This window comes from Lutra lutra, chromosome 12 (assembly GCF_902655055.1).
Source record: "Lutra lutra chromosome 12, mLutLut1.2, whole genome shotgun sequence".
In the NCBI taxonomy this organism is placed as follows: domain Eukaryota; kingdom Metazoa; phylum Chordata; class Mammalia; order Carnivora; family Mustelidae; genus Lutra; species Lutra lutra.
In genome coordinates this window covers 92,817,956-92,837,701 of record NC_062289.1, presented here as the reverse complement: position 1 = coordinate 92,837,701, position 19,746 = coordinate 92,817,956, and the positions used below count along the sequence as shown (strand labels likewise).

The following is a 19,746-nucleotide window of genomic DNA, read 5'->3' as shown; positions in this document are numbered from 1 at the left end:
CATCCCATGCTCTGGCTTTGGACAGACAGCTGGATAGATGCCTTTCAAGGTTTCCCTAGGGCTCTATGGTTCTGGGTGGCATCTCCTCATTTTCAGCACTTCTCAGCTGGAGAAACTGTTGGTCTGGGTTCTTCTGCTTCCTGAACCTACAGAAGGAATTCTTCAGCTTGGGTTCTGTTGGCCTGCAGTCTACCTGTCCATGAAGACAAAGACGTGTCTGAGTGCTGGGTGACCCTGATTGAATCAGCAGCAAAGGCACGCCAGTGAATTCGCGCTTCCACACGACTGTACCGTTTCAGCCTTGAACCCGTTGGGCCCTTGTGGGGTCTGTTCATTTTAAAAAATTCATTTGGGGCCAGTAATATGTTTTGTTGTGATCCAGGCTTTGTAAAATGCAGGAATTAGCTGCAATGACATCGCGTGGTCTGTATTAATGAGTTGTAACTGGGTATCAAGTTCATTATCAAAACAAACCCCCCATTTGCCTGAAACTCTGGTGCTATGTGTCTAGCTGGGAAGAAAGCTTCTTTTTCTTTGTGAAAGCAGAAAAGCCGGGCTTCAGAAAATGTTGATTTATGCCGGAAGAGCCCGCCACACCCTTAAATGACATGGCATGAATTGTGGTCTTGTCATTTACAGCTGGAGACACCCTCGTACTCTTCTGCTTCTGGTGTAAAATGTTACTTGGGCCACCCTGCTATCAATCTTACCCAACGATCTATTTACCTAAAGTACACAATTACAGAAGAGGCTCCATTACAATCCAGGGGAGATGAAAAGAGCATTAATGAAACCGTGAGTGGGACTGGATGGCTTAGCCATTGGTCTGAAATGCCGCCTTCCCCTGGTGTCCATGAGGCCAGGCTGTCTGGGGCTTTCTTTCTCTCTCTCTCTTTTTTTTTTTTTTCAAAGATTTTATTTATTTATTCGTGAGAGAGAGAGAGTGCGCACAAGCAGGCCGAGGCAGAGAGAGAAGCAGGCTCCCTGCTGAGCAGAGAGCCCGATGCGGGACTCCATCCCAGAACCCTGGGATCATGACCTGAGCTGAAGGTATCGGCTTAATCGACTGAGCCACCCAGGTGCCCCTTTTCTCTTTTTTTAAACACATGAAATTGTTACAAGAATTAACAAAGCTAAAGGAAACACAGGAAGAGCTAACAGATAGTGCTGAAGTTAGGATACAAAGGCCAGGGAGGGAAGGAGGGAGGAGAGGGGGAGAGAAAGAAACAGCTTCCAGAACTTTAGTGAAATAAAAACTGCTTTCTGGGGAGTGGCTGTTTTTGATTCTCCCCGAATTGGGGCTGGCTGCTTCCGGGGCGGGGGGTGTCTGACCTCTGACCAGCCTCCCCGCCCCTTCATTAAGGGCTCTACCCTTGTATTACATTCAGGTCCTTTAGGTGCCAGGAGTAGCGATCATCCTTCACAGGCAGACAAGGAACAATAGAGTCCGGCTTCCTTTCAAGTCAATTTGCAGTAGGACCATGTTCTAATATCAAAAAGGAAGAAAAAGGACACTTTGTTTTGTGAGTAACCGTGAGACGGCTGCATTTGATGTGACTTCTGTGGACAGTGTGACGTTCTCCCCCAGGATGCTCCTGTGACTTCTGATGAGCTCAGAAAGGCTTCGGCGACAAGAAGATTATGGCTGTGGAAGCCTGGCCTAGAACTGAATTTGGAGACTTGAGGGTGAAGCCGGGTCCCCGTCCCAGTGAATATTAACAGCCTTGGCACGGAGCAGAGAGAACGAAATGGGACTTCGCAGCCAGGCTGGCCTGGGTTTGAGTCTCGGCTTCTCTGTCACCTGAATCACCTTTTGGGACTGAGTGTCTTCTGGACCTGTAAAATGGAGGAGGTAGAGCCTCCCTCACGGGGCTGTCAGAAGGCCTCAAGATAGTGTTTGTAAATCACCTGGCGCATCGTGAACCCTCAGTAGGTGGCAGGATAGCAAGATGGGTCAACGAGGATGGTGTAGACTGAGGAGGTAAGATGCCACAGGCGTCACACTCCAAATGAAAGGAGAGAGAGACCACCCTGACGGCATCTTCGAGGTGGCTGCAGGAGAATGGATCTCTCAATCCTTATCCACTTTGAGAGTGTAAAAAACAGAGAATGGAAAGGGAGAAAGGGATTTCTGGAGGGATTTCTTCAACAACACCTGCCCGGATGCTTTGAATCCTGACCCCAAAGGGAGGAGGAAGCTTTGTCCTTCACTTCAGACGGAATAACAGAGAGGCTTTGGTGGGCCTGCTCACGAGTTTGAAGTGTGATCCCAGCAGCTGGGGGACTGCTGAGCTGGTCCCGGACCCTCTCCTGGCAAATCCAGAGGACAGAGGCAGGCTAGGAGGTGCTCCTGGGGCTGGTGCTGGGTTAGGAAGTGGTGTTTGTCTTTGATGGTGTGTCAAGCAGGAGTAAATCCTGGGCACCAGAAGGGACATCCCAGGCAGGAATATTAACCTGGGGTTTTGCCTACTGTGGCTCCTATCAGAAGCCTGGGAGGCATCACAGTTGGGAGTCTGGATGGAGCGGACTACTGGTAAACCAGAATCTGAGGGACGTGCATCTGATAGACAATGTGTAGAGAGCTGGAATTATTTGGGAGGCCGCAGTAGAGAACTTCCAAAGGACCAACAGAGGTGCCTATAGGAGAAAAGAGCCAGCTTTAGACCTTTGCTAGGCCCTACAAGAATACAGATCTTTTATGGCGGTACCACTGAGAACTTTCCTGTGCTCCCTATTTTCCCTTCCAGCTGACACAGAAAGCTAAGGGGAGCAGGAGCTCCTCTGTGGGTAAAGGAAAGAGCATTGCCCTACACTGCCCTCCCTTGTGGCAAGTGACCTGCGAGAAGCCGTCCTAAGCTTCCTTAGCAGGTAGGTGTTCTTTTTTTTTTTTTTTTTAATAGATTTTATTTATTTATTTGACAGAGAGAGACACAGTGAGAGAGGGAACACAGGCGGGGGAGTGGGAGAGGGAGAAGCAGGCTTCCTGCTGAGCAGGGAGCCTGATGTGGGGCTCCATCCCAGGACCCGGGGATCATGACCTGAGCTGAAGGCAGACGCTTAACGACTGAGCCACACAGGCACCCCGCAGGTAGGTGTCCTTAACAGCACATTCTTCTCCTTGAAGGAAGGTGGAAGTGTTGCTTAATATATTAGTACCGAGAACCAATGCTTGTAATTTGTGAATCGTGACTGTGTCTTGTGACTTGGAGAGACCGTGAGGCTGGTACCACCCAAGGGCAAGCAGGAAGGGCACTGGATACATCATCTTTATGCTGGGGCTGGAGCAAAGCTTCCCCTGCTGAAAATCATTGAAGGTAGTTGGGGAGGCACCAAAAAAAAAAAAAAAAAAATTCTTGTTTTGATTGGATCCTGGGCTTCATTCAATGGACAGGGCTTTTGTAATGCTGGTATTACAGAAGATGGGACGGAGACTTGGTGAGATTTTGGGCAGTGGGCTGGAAAGAAATGAGAGTCCTGTGCAATGTCTGTCAGCTGCTGAGTTCAGGGACTTCTGGGGTGACTAGAGTAACTTTGAAACCCCCCTGAACTTTGACCTTGGCCGGTGAGGACAAGCTAGAAGAGAATAGCCTATGAGATGCCGTTAGTATTTCTTCTCCTTCCCCAAAGTCCCTCCAAGGAGGTGGTTTTCCTTCTTCATGCTCTTCTTTTGAGAGTAGGGACATAATTGCCCTCAACCCATAGCCCCTGTGAATGGCCAGGCTTGACTCTGCAAAGTAATACATCATGGTTAGGGATGGGGACTTTGTAGTCTGACCCAAGTTGGGTCCGGATGGCAGAGGGGCCACTAACTAGCTTGGGACTCTGGTCAAGTTATGTCTCAGTTTGCTTACCTGCGAAATGGGATAAGTAGTGCCCAGCTTTTGACGCTGTTGAGTGGTTGGCATTGGATAAGTCACTGAAGAACTTGGCAGGGCACGTGGGACATAGGAAGTAGTTAACCAACAATAACAGTTACTTCTAGTATCATCATCACGACTATACAATGTGCCACTTAATTTTAAAACATCATGCCGTTTTTAACCCCATGGAGGATACAAAAGTATACTTCATTTGGCTATCCCCAGCACAACCTTGAAAGAATGACGATTCATGAGGAGATAGATTTCTTTCTCAATATGATACCATTTTTCCTTGATCAACAAAAGTCCCCCCCACAAAAACAAAAACAAAAACAAAAACAAAAACACCAAAACAAAACTGTCATTACACCAGAAAATTGGCATTACACACAACAGCACTTGGGGGTGGTTGGAAGTACTTAAAGCACAAAATGTGGAATGGTATTCATCATAAATCAATCTCTGTTATCATTCTGGACCCAGTCTTTTTTTTTTTTTTTTAAAAGACCCAGTCTTTTAAAATTATTATTATTATTATGTTCAGTTAGCGACTGTCTAGTACATCATTAGTTTTTGATGCAGTGCTCAGTGATTCACTAGTTACATATAACACCCAATGCTCATCACAACACATGCCCTGCTCCATACCCATCACCGCGTTATCCCTTCCTCCCACTCCCCTCCCCTCTGAAACCCTCAGATTGTTTCCTGGTGTCCATAGTCTCTCATGGTTCATCTCCCTCTCTGATTTCTCCCCCCTCAGATTTCCCTCCCTTCCCCTGTGGTCCTCCGTGCTATTGCTGTGTTCTACATATGAGTGAAACCATCTGATAATTGTCTTTCTCTGCTTGACTTATTTCACTTAGCATAATCCCCTCCAGTTCCATCCATGTCAATGCAAATGATGGGCAATCATCCTTTCCTACTGGACCCAGGCTTTAGGGACATTATCTTGAATCTTCACAAGATTGAATCACATTTGAGAAAATGCAGCATCAGAGAGGTGAAGCAGATAGCCCAGGGTCACAGAGCAGGCAAATGGCAGCAGAACCAAGACTTAGAAGCCTGGGTAATTCATGGCCCCGGTTCCAAGGCAATCATGCTAAGACATGAGTTTGTGTGCTAGGCCAAGGAAACTCCAGAATTGCCCTTTACTGAGATCATTTAAATTGCAGACCTTGGAGCCTCAGAAAAGGGGGGCAAAGGGGATGATTTGTTGGTTTGAGGCAGGGAGGGAAAAGGTGAGGAGAGCTAGTTAAGGCTACAGAAGCCTTCAGGCTGCCTACGGCAGTTCCCACGGACCCCGCAGAGAAGGCTCCCCATGTCTGCCATTTTTCCATTCCATTTCCATCCCTATGAAGATGCTAGATTCATAGCTCACATTTCTTGGTACCTACCAACAAGCTTGGCTACCTGAGTTTTGAAAGGCCTCTTTTAAAAGGTCTAAAAATATCAAAGAAGCAATATGATTCGCAGAGGATGGGATTAGCTAATAAGCCATAACAACACAGGCAAGTCATGCACTAATTGCCTTTTGGGCATTTTCTTCAAGGGCTCTCGGAAATGCAACATTTTGGTCCTGTTACTCTTTTGGCTGTCTTTTTCTGAATGCATAAAAATGATCAGCATGAGAGTCATCGCCTTTGGAAATGTCAGTATTTAAATGTTTTAATGCTTGATATTTGGGAGCCCATGGCTTTGATCCTCAAGCAGGAATATGAACAGACAGCATTTAAGGAGCACATACTATAGTGCTATATAATAAGGAGCACTAAATAAGGAGCACTTACTACAGGGGAAAGGGGCTTACTCATAGCTAGGGGCTTTTCTGAGCATCATCCATTAATGTTCCCAACAACCCTGCAAAACAGGGACTGTTACAATTTCCATATGCGAGACAAGGAAACTGTGGCACCAGAGCATAACTTGTCCAAAATCACACACCTAGCAAGTACCAGCATGGTATCCATATTTATGGCGCACCCAGCACATGCTGCAGATGACCTGTGAGTAAAACATTTGTGGTCCTGGTCCGGATGGATTTATAGTTCCCTGAGGGATGTACCTGGTACCTGGGATTATTCTTGATCCTGAGAACAGACGCTAACGAAAAGTGAACTTCTACCCATTGCCAGGCATCGCACTAGTCTCTGGGGATAGAATTGTGAGCAAGGCACGGTCCTTTCCCTCAAAAAGCTCCAAGTTTAGGGGTAGGGTTGAACAAATCAACAGGCAGTTACGATGCAGAGTATTTTTTTTTTTTTTTGGTAGAAAATAAAAAATTCAGTGGGTCAGAGCTTGGATTCAAACTGAATCCATTTAACTAGATATTTGCCCAAATTATTCAACCCAATTAAGCTGCTTACGCTTATTAACATCTTAGCCACACACACCCTAGAACCTCATTGCTCATTAGCTGGGCCTGTCTTCCATTCTGTTTTATCTAGCAGGTCTTGTCAGCATACTGACCCAGGATCAAAATATGCCTTTCTTAGAAATGCGGCTTTAATTAGAAGTGACTTATAAATCTTCATTGAAATGAGCATTATTTAGAAAGATGAGTCTAAGCCACATCCAGGGTTCCCCCCACTCCATCCTTAGCTGTATTTCTCTTCCAGAAAAGCTCACTGGCATATTTTAGCAAGAGCTCAAGAAAATGCAAATGTCCTTGTCTGTGGTCACAGGCACCGTCACATTCTTGTTTGCATTGCCTCCAGCTAAAACTGGCACTTTCCTTTTTCCTGCCAGATACTCGAGAATATACGCTTTAAAAATCAAACCGACAGGTGCCCCTTTCGGAGAGCTGTTTGTCTGCTTACGGCCCATTGTTATCGCAGTCGACAGGCTTATCTTAAGGGCACCGGATCTGTCTAGTGAATCGGTCCTGGGTTCAAATCCTGACTCCACCATCTACTTTCTGGGCGTCTCAGGGGAAGTTACCTTTCTACACCTCAGTTTCTTTATCTCTGCAAATAGGGGTAATAAATGCACCTGCCCGTGGCAGGGGTGTATTTTAACAGTGTATGCAAAGCGCCTGACGCACCACAGATATTCAGCAAGTGATGGCCATCATTTGCTCTCCAGAGTCTCATGGCAGGATGGGGACCCCAAAACTGTGAGGTTCAATTTCCTGCTCCTGCAGATAAACATGAAGAAGGCAAGGAGGTTTAATGATTTGACCAGGTAGTGGGAGAGCTGGGATTGGAAGCTGGCCATACCTCTCCCACCACTGTCCAGAGCTCTGGAAACATCTTGTCGTGGAATCCCAGAGGAACAAGGGCAGGGGATGTTTCGGGAGGAGGAAGAAGACAGAGAGCATGACATATTCAAAAACTACCTTGGCTTCCTAGTCGGAGGCAAGTAATGAGAGAAGAGGAAGGCAGAGTTGGCAGGGCCCCGGTCCTGCAGAGCCTTTTAAACCTCATTAAAGACATTAATCTTCATTTTGAGGACAATGGAGGGCCATTTAATTGTTCTATTCAGAGGAATGACCATATCCTACTTGCACTGAAAGAGAATGGGTTGGAAGAAGGTCAAATTGAAGGTAATGAGGGCAGTCAGGGGCCAGTGGAATAGTCTGGGCTACAGACAGTGGTAGGCTGGACCAGACAGTGACCTTGGGGAAGGAGCCAGAGTCCTGCAGAACACCCGCCCTGAGGCAGCTGGCTGGACCTAAGGGCTGATGGGGAAGGAGGGGTCAAAGAGGAAGTTTGGGTTTCTGCCTGAACAGTTGGGTACACAATGGCATCATTTATTGCAACGGGAAATGTCTCACCATCAGAGAAGCATTCAACTTGGGACAAGGTGTTGAGGACACTAGTAGTCCCTCACTGTCACGGTTCTCTACTGGAGATGATCTTGCCCTCAAGGGGACATCCGGCAAGATCCGAACACAGGTTTCTGGGGCATTAGTCCCTGTCTTTTCTACCACTGAGCTACAGCCCACCATGGACTCTTTGAAGTCCTCTCAACACTGAACCCATCCCAGAAACCATCCTAGCTGTATAATCTTCTCATTTTGTGAAACCCAGAAACCCCGAGGCATTTCCAGGCTTGCAAGCTGGTTGCCAGACATGGCTAATTTTTGAGTTATTAAATGAAACTACCGATTGCATAAATTCCAATTTAGGCAGAAAGGCATTAGATCAAAATTGAGCCCTGCAAGACATTTTCTCAGGAGAGTGTGAACACAGGAATTTAGAAAGGAAAAACGCCACCATCTCGTGATAGAAGGTATCCCATTACCGACCATCATGATTTTGAATTTAGCTGTCAGAAAGATCTCCGAGAAAAATATGCTGGTTTATTCAGTCCAATAAAGGTTTAATTGGCTTCTGTCAGATTTTCTGTAAGTGCTTACTTGCCACCGAACCCCGCATGGATACTGCAGCTTCTGAATTTCACAGCTCACGGCTGAGTATTTGGAGGCTGTGGGATTACTGAAAGGGTGTCGAGGACAGGGCTCATTCCATAGTTGTGCAAAGCCTTATATATAACCTGATTTTCTTTAAGCTCCCCTCCCCCACAAATGTGTGCCAGGCACACATTGCACATCGCACTGTCTCCACTCTCTCTCTTCCTGTTATCCCTCTACATATTTTTTCAGAGTTTCCAGAAGGGTGTCCCATGTGATTGTCTTTTTTCACTTCTCTATCCCCAACACCTAGCACCATGGTTGTCATATACAAATGTTCCTTGAAGGACTGAATGATTCCATTGAGGGCTTCTACCTTCCCCTGGCCCCAGAGCCCCACAGTCACTGGGTTGCTTGGGACAACCAATATCTGAGCTTTAGGAAAATCATTTGGGATTCACAGTCACTGCTGATTACTCCATCCAATACCTATTTCTCATACTTTCGTTTCTCCTTTGCCCTTGCTTTCCACACTCACGCTAGACACACTGCATTCTTGCAGTAGGAAAAGGCAGGCAACACTATTCTGGCAAATGAAACATAAGAGGAAATAGGAAAGTTCCTGGAAGGCCTTGGTTTGCCTCATAAAAGGGACAAACATAGCTCACACTATCGTTTTCCTCTTTGTGCTGGGATAGGAATGGGATGCCTGGAGCTGGGGCAGCGATTCTATGACCATGAGGGGAAAAGACCTTCCTGTTCCTAAATTAGCAAGCTTCTGAACCAATACTAGCAGACATTCACCTCCAGATTTCTTATATGAGGAAAATAAATTCATATTTGTTTATGTCACTGCTTTTCAAAATGATCCCAACTGATACACAGAGTTTTCCATTTTTTTTTTTTTTTTTTTTTATTTCCTTCTGGGTCTTCATGGGATTCAAACATGAATGATGGGACTAGGCCAAGAATTAAATCCAAGAAACTCAAATTATGATAGGGGCACCCTCCCCTTTCTACAACTCAGGTTTTTAACTGAGTCAAACATTTCTGCCACCAGAATGACCCTTCTCCTCCAGTTAACAGCACCCCACTCTTCATGCACATCTACTCTCAGGCCAGTTCTAAAAAATAACCCTCGACCCCCTTCTTCCCTTCCCCCCTTAAGCTGGGACTTAGCCTCACTAATGATGGGCTGCACTGTGTGACTTTGCAGTTAACACACAGCCTCCTCCAGACTTCATGTCTGGGCTGACACGTCTCCAAAGTGGTGACAGAGACACTCCTGTCTGGTCCAAGAACAAGAAGCACTGGTAATAACTACTGCTATCACTTACTGGCCAGTGGGCTAGGGGTGTGTGTGTGTGAGGGAGGGTTAACTGTGTCCCGATATTATGCTCAGTATCTCACATGTTTCATTTTATTGAATCTTTCCAAACATCGATGCAGTAGACCCGCTTATAACTGGACCCACTTCACAGAACGACCTACTAGAGACTGTCAAAGAGGGGATTTGAATCCCCCTTTCCATGACCTCAAAGGCAGGGCTCCTCCCTAGTCACTAACTTTATATCACATCCATTAGGTCCTTTGATGTGTTTCTTCTACCTCCCCCCACCCGCTACCTCCCCCACCCTGCCATGCAGAGCAGCTGCCTCTTTGGAGCCAAGACAAAGAGCTTGCTTCATTTTGTCCAGCATAAAGAAAGTGCCTATCGCTCTTCCCATGTCAGGAGGTAATGAACATGCACCTTCCCAGCCATTTATCATGGAGGGGAGCTCACTGTCACACGGACCTGCAATTAGACACAGCAAGATTCACCAAAGCAGGCATTACCAGTCCGAAGCATCAGGGCAGAAAGAAAACAACAAAACAAAGCATCTTGAATTCTGCAATTGTCTCGGGCAGTTAACAACGGAGCCAGAAGAATCCCTTGGAGAAAGAAAAAGACTGGTTGCTATTTCCCTCGCCTAAGTCATGAGTCGTATAAAAAATGAAGGTGCAGCTGGCCACATTTTTCAGAATTGAATCTTGAGTGGTCCGGGGAGCCTTTATTCTCCCCGCCCCCCCCCGCCCCCCCGCATAATCAGTGATTCAGGGCAGGGGGCATGGCCTCTGTGATTAGAGGCCAGAGAAATCACCCAGAGCTGAGACCAGTTCCAACAAAGATGGGTGGTGACTTGCCACTTAACCTCTGCAGGCCACAATTTCTCCAGTCTGGACAAGGAGGAAAATCATAGCATGTTTGTGCGGCTAAGAACGTCTTATGCTGAGAGTCCAGGTTTCTCTTGTTGGAGGATCTCTTTCTGAAATATCTTCGTTCTCCTTTTCTGATTCCAGGCAGCCCAACTGGTGGTACACTGGGCTGGACCCCTGAGACCTTATCTGGGCAATTCTGTTCTCATCAAGGGGTGGGGGGGGGAATGAACGGGACAGGGGTGGAGGCTGGAGAGTGAGGGAGGGAGCAGAGATGCTCAGGCCAGTCTCCACTATACCTGGGATTCTGCTTAATTTGCCCCCTTCTCCTCTCTTGGCAGAGAACTAGACCCTAGACCTCTTTCAGCCTCAGTCTACCCAGGTGCTAAAGGGGGTTAATAAGAACACCTCTGTCCCAGAGCCGCCAGAGGATTCAACAAAGCCATAAAGGCTCATAGTTCATAGTATTTACTCTGTGCCAGGCTCTGTTCTGAGAGCTTTACCCATATCAGCTCATCTAATCCCCAAACACCCTGCGACAGGGGAGCACTTTTAGCTGTTTCATCTATTCTAAGATACACATTTTCTTTCCATTTTTAGCATCTCTCAAACTGGGGCATATCTCATAATTGAAAGTAGGTTATAGCTTAATCAGTAGAGTTTTCTTCTTAGTGGCAAGAAAAGATGATGATGCATCTTGAAATGGAAGGTGTCTTAAGTTGGATAAAAATGCAATGCGCCCATTTCACAGACGTGCAAACTGAGGCCCAGGGAACTCATTTATTTGCTCAAGGCCACAAGTGGTAAAGCTGGGCTTGGAACTCACATTTTTTGCTGAAGAATCTTCTCTTTAGATTGCTAAGCTAGGATATGAACAAAGCGCTGAGTAGGAATCCTGGCAGCATTAGGATCTGCCCAAATTAGGGTTCCTACTTTTCTCTCTGGGTGTTTAATGACAGCGTGGTAGAAATTTAAGGCACCAAGAGACAGAGCTTGTCTAAAGGATTCCACAGCTTTAGAAGTTTTGCCAAATGCCATTTCTGCATTTCCATTCTAGAACATTGGGGTGTGTGTGTGTGTGTGTGCCAAGTGCCTCTCTTTTTTAAGCCCCTTTAAAGGAAGAGAATGTATCCCTGGTAATGCTGGCCTCCCTTCCCCATGGCTAATCCCATTAGTCTTCTTTTTGCTTCCTTGGGAAACAAAGGGAAAAGGAACTCCCTCAAAGATTAGAGAGCCCAGTGTGGGGGTGAGGGGAACTACAAGGTTTGCTCGACAAAAGACATTCCAGCAGAGGATTTGCATATCATATTTGTGGTTTTCAAAACTACAGGAAGACTGCGCAAGGCAGGGTGCCATTATAACATTAGGACGCAGCACCTTCCTTCCTGTAAGAAGGAAAATGCCTAGCTTCAGAGAGCTTCAGGACCCTTTGGGGAGGGATTCCCCCCATGTGTCATTGCACTAGAGCATGGTGGACCCATAGTTGGTGGGATTCCCACGCAGCCCAATGTGGCCTCACCCTTCTCCTCTGAGAAACCAGCTCCTTCCTCAATCACTCCTCAGCGGACACTCACTTGGCTGCCTGGCCAAGTGAGGGGGGCCTCTTTGTGGCCTCTCCCCGTGCCTCCCTTCCCCAGTAAACCTGAAGGCGATCTGAATCCAGTGACTGGCTGGTGACCTTCTTTTTCTATCCCCCTGTGTTGCAGGCTAACCTCTCGCTGCTTGATTAGCATGCGGACGCAGGGAGCACTGGAACCCTGGAGACAGACAGATCCAAGTTCAAGTCCATTCCCTGCTGGCCAGTGTCCTTGGATAAGGGATCTGTTCTCTCTGGGCCTTCATGTTGCTGTCTATCTTGTGAGGAGGTTAACAGCTCACCTTAAAGTGTTGCAGATGGTTCTGGAAGATCTAGCTCAGAATCCAGCAGGTAGTAAATACTCGGGCTGTGCCAGCTGTTACCATTGGCGTTAACATCTCTGTAGTTATTACTGGTTTGACTTGGTTTGACACCAGAAGTGGATCCTAATTTGTACACATTTCCTTGTGGCTCATCTCTTGCTAGTCAGCGTCGTTTAAGTGAACCAGTGCTTTACAGTAGCTCTAAAAAGTTGCAATTTCTAAAAGCATGATAATTCAGATGTGAGCCAGTGACTCCCTAGGGTCTTTATGATTTCCTAGAAAGTGGGGCAAGGGCAGTGGGATTTCAATGAACCTTTTTTGTCTGAAGTCTTAGTTTATTCAACAGTTCCCTGGAAACCTCCTTCCCTTTTCTTGACCTTCCTGAGTTTCACCAACCCTTTTCCAAGAAAGACATGGCCATTCCAACCTCTGTACCTTCCTCTACTTTTCTCCATCTCTCTATCCCAAGATGAAAAACTCTATTGCATTTACTTGGGTACATTAGTTCTTCAAATCTCTCTCTCTCTCTTACACACACAGACACACACACACACACACACACACACACACACACACACACGAGTTAGCTTTCTCTGAGTTCTCACAATACCCAACGATGCTTTTCACTCTGCATTATCATTATCTATTTCTTATCCTTCACCTCCCAAACATACACACTATAGATCATGAAATTTTTAAAATCAAGCCCCATTGGTTACAAGAGCAAGTGTTTAGCACATAATAGGGGTTCCATAAATGTTTGCTGAATGGATAAAACAACAATGTAACTGAATTCTAGGGAGTGTTTGCTATGTATCAAGCGAAGGCACAATGAGATTTCCCTGTTTGACAGGTGGTAACACAGAAGCAGAGACATTCTGAAGATGGCCCAAGGTTACAGGGCGGCTAAGGGACAGATCCAGGTTCAGACCCAGGCTGTTTGGGTCCACAGCCCATGCTCCCACACTCCACCTGCTTCCAAAAAGCCCACCTCACTCCTCATTCTCTTCCCCCACTGCTAAGGAAGTTCAGTCCCAGAGGGGATGGCTCCAGATGGAACTCACTTCTGGTATCATTTTGAGATGAAAGGAGATAACAGGAAGACTGCATCTTGCAGAGTGAGCTCACTAAGAGAGCTAAAAAATGAGGGGTGGGTACAGATGTGTTAATTCTTAGAAGGGAGAAGCTCAGAAACACCTTAGACTACTGGGGAACCAAGGGTGATTTTTAAGATCTCCTTTGTGCACTGACTTCTCCCCAGGCCCTTCCTTTATGGGGCAGGACTCTGAGCCATAAGATACACCACAGTGGACTGGGGTTGCCTGTGACCCTCCTCCCCACTGTTCCCCTAGCTTGGCCAGTCAGCGGGAATATACCGTGTGTGGATACAATAACAAAAGACACACTTAACCAAGACAGAACTGTCCAGTAATGATCATTTTGAAAACAAAAACACTTGACTGTGGTCATTGAGTACCTATTAATGATTTTTCTGTTGTATGGTTTTTTTTTTTTTATCAACAAAAGTATTTTATGTCACATATATACATTATCAAGTGTTAGCACCCTGCTAACCAACTTCCATAGCTTCCTTAGTCCTAACACTGTTTCTGCCTAGTTGATGTTCCTGGTCTCACTTTGTAGACACAAGGAAATAAAGGCTCCGGGACGCTAAGCAACCTGTCTTATCTCAGTAGTTGGTGAGTAGAAAATTCAGGCTTCACAACAGAAAGTTTGACTCTGGAGTCTTTCCATAAGAGAGAGGGTGTGCCCGTACCTCGAGCCCAGTGGATCTCTGAAAATAATTTCTCCAATGGCAAACCTACAATTCATCTTAATTTTTTTCTGATGTTCTACCGTGTCACTGCTGATTTATTCTATCATTTTGGAATTACTGGCTAATGGGATGGCCTGGCTCAGTGTTCTGCCTGGCATTTTCATTCTTTACGAGAAACCAACCATTGATAGCAACAGGGATGTGTCTCGACAATTTAATTACACCATGACTCCTCTCTTCCTCTGTCCCTTGTTGGCCTGAAAGCTAATTCCTATTTCACTTGGTCTTGAAAACATGATTGGTTTCGGCAGAGCGGGAAGACCTACCTGTGTTAGATGTTCTGAGGCATAAAAGGTCCAGAGGGCCCCTGTGTTGGGGGCACTCTGCATCTTCTTGGTGGCTGGTATCTTGGTCATCTTGAAAATCCCTCAGGCATAGCCTGGGTCCCTCAAAGGTTTTGTTTTTTCTTTTTCCAGAATCTTCTACTTCAGCAGCCACTGGTATGGGAGGCTCCAGCAATTTCTTCCCGATTCCTAAAGCCAATTACACAGATTCCAAATAGTCTTCTGACCCAGGAGTAAGGAAAGCAAGTCATCTGGGTTTCCCACAAACAGGATAAGCAAGTCCAGAGGGGATGAAATCAGGCAAGTCCGGAATTACTTAAGTTTTTAGAAAGTTACAGACTTTCAGGAGCTTTTCTTTCTTTGGAAGGAGATATCTTTCCTACAGACAAAAATAAAATACGAACGAAAAAAACCACAAAAAAACAAAAAACACTCCACTGACAAAATCTGAAGGGGGCCCACAGAGGGGCCACCAGACCTCTAACCCTAAGGTGGCCCAGGCGTGAGGCTCAGGTTTCCACTGCTAGTTCGAGAAAGCCGGCTAACTGCCAGGAAGGGGCCAACTCAGTTGCCTGGCAACGAGACGCGGCTCAGGGCTTCCTCATTGGCTGGGATTGGTGGGGGCGGAGTCGAGAACTCTTCTGAGCCGCTGGGTTGGTGGCTGGGAGCTGGCCACTAACCAGGGAGCCACATTCTCCAAACTCAGGTTTCTCCTCTTAGACCTGAGGACCTTGACCTCTTCTGTCTGCCAAACTACAAGCAACTCCTTCCTTCCAGACTGTGCTCTGTCCTGCCACTAACCCACTAGATTTCTTGTGCCTTAGCTTGGTGAGCTAAATGTTTGCCTTTAGCCCCACAATTACTTTAACTTGAGATGCACAGTTCTCTCCTCTTTTGGCCTGACAAACTCCTATGCATACTTCAAAGCCCCCCCATACATGTATATTTCTAGTGAGTATTTAGAATGTGTTAGACATTGCTCTGAGTATTGTACATATATTGATTCACTCTCCACAGCACATCTTTAAGGAAAGTATTTTATTAACCTATTTAGCAGACTAGGAAACTGAGGCACAGAGAAATTGAATGACATGCTTCCAGTCACTCAGAAAGCTCCTGGGTTGGGATTCAAAACCAGAACCATTTGGGATACTCAGGTGGCTCATTCGATCGAGCATTAGACTCTTGATTTTGGCTCAGGTCATGATCTTGGGGTGGTGGGATCAAGCCCCATGTGGAGCCCTACACATTCTGTGCTCACCCCTCAGTGGGGAGACTGCTTGAGATTCTCTCCCTCTGCCTCTGCCCTTCCCCCTGTGCTCACTCTCTCTTTCCAAAATAAATAAATCTAAAAAAAAAAAAAAAGCCAGACCTGTTTGAGGCTAAAACCCAAGTTTTTTTCTTTTTAAGATTTTATTGATTTATTTGAGAGAGAGACACATAGTGAGAGAGGGAACACAAGCAGGGGGAGTGGGAGAGGGAGAAGCAGGCTTCCCAGGAAGCAGGGAGCCCGATGCGGGGCTTGATCCCAGGACCCTGGTATCATGACCTGAGCTGAAGGCAGATGCTTAATGACTGAGCCACCCAGGCACCCCTAAAACCCAAGTTCTTAACCATTTAGCTGCATGACCCAGGATAAGATGCCTAACTCTTCTGAGCCCTGGCTTCCATATCTTTAAAATGGGGAAATAACTTTTCCACAGGTTGTCAAGGATTAAAACAGATAATATATGTAAAGGCTGAGCACACAAGGAGTCCTTTTGACAACTATTAGTATTATTTCCTCACATCCCATCCCCAGAAAGAATTACTCATTTTTACATGCCGTGTTCATTTCACAGCTGATATTAATACTAATATTTATTGATCACTCGTTCTGTAACAGGTGCTCTACTGAGCACTTTCCATACATTAATTTATTTAAGTCTTCCAATAACCCTATGGGGTGGATTCTCAACCTGCAGAAGATTTATGGCACATGTTCTGATTTGCATCCTTTTATCCTTGGCATTATTTCACACGAAATCAATCTGATTTGTGTTTTATCTGCAAACCTTGAGCTGCCGATGGTTATGATGTCATCATGGCCGTGCAATGACCTCAGTTTCTCCTTAGAAGGCATCCGCTGGGAGGTGACCCTCCATTGAGTACAAAATGCCCTGCCACCCAGCTCCAGACGCTGATGGTTGGAAGTCATAATTTTTTCACCATCATCTGAAGACTAAGTCTGACCTTCCCTTCCACAGGAAGTTCTCTCGCTTCCTTTGTGGGCAGCATTAAGCGATCAGAAAGCACTTTCAGAAAGATGCAGATAAGCCAAGCTGTGTTCTGTAGATGGGGCTGGGGATGAGTTGGGATGAGAAGCGAGATGGGACGGAAAAATGTTTAGCTCTGAACAGAAAGACAAAGGGCTGTCTTCATACAGCTTTGAGAGGCAGGCTTGGTGACGAAGGACTCATCTAGCTCTGTAGGCATCCAGAGAACAGGAAGAGGGTTTAGGCTCAATATAAGGAAATGCATAGCAGATTGTCCTTTAAAAGGCGTAAGCTCCAGGCACCTCAATGGCTCAGTCAGCTGAGTCATGAGATCCATGATCTCTGGGTCATAGGATTGAGCCCCTCATTGGGTTCTGTGCTCAGGGCAGAGACTGCTCCAGATTTTCTCTACCTCTGCCCCTCCCCTGGCTCGCTTGCTCTATCTAAAATAAATAGATAAAATCTTTAAAAATACATAAATAAAAGGCATAAGTTCTGGGGCCAGATGTACTTGGCCGCTGAGCAGCCTCAGGGGTAATCTTCTAGGACTATGAAGAAAACCAAACAGATAATCCATGTAAAGAACCAGGCCTAGTGAAAAGGAAGTGCTCAGTAAATGTCAGCTCCTCTTTTCTTTTGTTGTTCTACCCACCTGTAAGAGCCATGTAACATTTGTAAATAGGAAAGGCTCTGGAATTGAAAAGACCTGTGTTCAAATCTTGACTCTGCCATTTGTTGGTAATGAGATCCTGGCCAAGGGATTTTACCTCTCCAAGTCTCAGTTTTACCACATATGTAAACAGTGATGGTTATGCCCTCCTTATACAGGTGGGAGCACTAAGTGAAATAATTTATAGAGCCTCGTACCCAGTAAGGGCTCGAGGCATGCTATTATCCTTTTCTGTTTAGGAAGGGGTATGTTCCATAGGGAGAGAATGAGCTCCCCAGCACTAGAGGTATTCAACCAAAAAAGGCCACATTCTGTGGTACTGGGGGTTAAAACTTCAACATATGAATTTGAGGTGGGGGGGGTCGCAAGTCAACCCATACCACTGAGTTACCTCCCCTTAATAGCTCACACAGTGTTGGATAGATATTGCTTTGTTTCCCTCAAATATTTAAAATGTCCCTATCCTCTCTTGCAAATTTTCTGTTGCACCCTGGGGTGCCTTGGTGCCTAGTTTGGGAACCATAAGGCCATAAGCCTGTGTTTTCTTTTGAGCTGAGCAGCCTGGATGTGCGAGAAGTTAACACGCACGGGGTAGATGGAAATAATGACGGGCAGGAGTTTGTGGTTAATGCCTTACCTGTTGGGCTCTTGGGTGGGACATCTCTGGAGTGTGCTCTGTATTCCCCCAGAGGTCTCCTTCAGGACTGATGTGCTGGTAGCAACTGCTGTTCACAGATGACCTAGCACTGGCTTCTTCTTTTTCCCTGTTTCGCTTCCTCACCCCCTTGAGGTCTGCTTGGATGCCCCCCTCCCCGCAAGGAAACCCCTTCTATCCAAACTCTTGGTCTGGGTCTGCTTCTGAGGAACCTGACGTAGGTCAATGTTGACTGGAATAACCAGGGAGGTCGGGCTCTCCCCCTCATCTACACAGGGCCATGGACTTGCTACCTTCTTTGACCACCTGGTCCCAAATCACTGTCTTGCTGTTGTTCTCATCCGTATCCCAGTGAGTTTCTTTATATATTCTCCCCATCCCTGATGTACTGAGAGGCCAATATGTTTTCAGATATGCAAATGCATCTCCCAACAGTGAAATATTTGACAACTAAGATATGAAGTGATTGTTTAATTCTTAAGTCCCGGTTGATTTATGCAAAATACGAATTGAAAGACGCGGAGCGACAGGCACTCTCTCCTCCCAATTTGCCAAAAAGAAAGGCATCTGAAGGGATTAAAAATAGAAGTATCAAGTAGAAGAAAAATTGTGGAGTGTCGGACGCCAGCTGGGGTAGCTGAAGTGAAATCTCAGAATCTGCTAAACACTCGAATTTTGGCGAGGAGTACATATGTTTGGCATTAAAAACCTATTGGATTTAAAAAAAAAAACCTATTGGAAAAGTCATCGTTTTCTGAATATCTTTAATATACTTTTCTGTGTTGCAGCTAGCACCCAGAGAACTCCTTCTGGGCATTTCTACGGAAATGCCAGCACCGGATTTACAAATTATGGGGCCCAAGGCAAAAGGAAAACTTGGGGGTCCCTTGACACCTGGTAGCTGGCAGTCTATCAATGAACTGATGCCAGAAGGAAATACCACTGGCTAATGTGTATTCGCACCCCCTCCGACGACACCTGTACTTCGTGAGATTAAAGAAGAGTTCCTAATTGCTGCATGGACCCTTGGGAGGTCTGTGATCCCGGAGCCCATTTCTGCCTTACCCTCCAAGCTCCACCCCCAAAAGGATGGATCTTTGTAAATGGGGAGAAGAAAATGCAATGTTTAGGATCCCCTCCCTCCTCTTTTCTTCTTTGCTTTGGTGTACCAGGCGCAGTCGTGGGGGAGGTAGTGTGGCTTCAGGAATATTCTTAGTGAATTCCCCCGCACTGGATTCCAGGATGCAGCCCAAGCTTCCGCCATGAATAATGCTCCCCATTTGGCCATGCTTCATCACACAGCATCCTGAGCTGGGGGTTGGGTTGGAATTATGGAATTGTTAGTCCCATTTTACAAAGGTCAAAATCGAAGCTAGTGGGATTGAGCACGTTGTTAGCGGTGGAGATTGCCTGAGACTAACCCAGGTTTGATGACTGACTCAGCGATTGTCTTCAGCACTCTGTTGCACAGACTGGACACTCTTTCATTTGAAGATGGGTGTGTGTGTGTGTGTGTGTGTGTGTGCACGCGCGCGTGCGTGTGTGCGTGCGCACACGCGTGCATAGTTCAGCAGAGCGACCTGGGGTCGTATCCTCAAGCCCTGCAGAGACAACTGGGATTTCCAAGCCATCTGGAAAACTTACTCGCTAGCCTTGGGGGGGGAGCAGCCTTGTTTTATCCACAGAAGACTTCTCCAACCTCCATCCTGGGTAGGAAAACACTCCCCTGCCCTGGG

General features: G+C 46.3%; 1 protein-coding gene across 1 annotated transcript in view; it reads right to left on the bottom strand.

Moving 5' to 3' along the window:
• The window catches only part of CCDC60 (coiled-coil domain containing 60), a 161,968-nt gene extending 146,992 nt beyond the window's left edge, over positions 1 to 14,976 (bottom strand). The window contains exon 1 of the mRNA XM_047698580.1: positions 14,413 to 14,976. Within this exon, the coding sequence (XP_047554536.1) occupies positions 14,413 to 14,502 (90 nt within the window). The 5' untranslated portion in view covers positions 14,503 to 14,976. The remainder of the gene's footprint in view (positions 1 to 14,412) is intronic.
• Between the last annotated feature and the right edge of the window lie 4,770 nt (positions 14,977 to 19,746).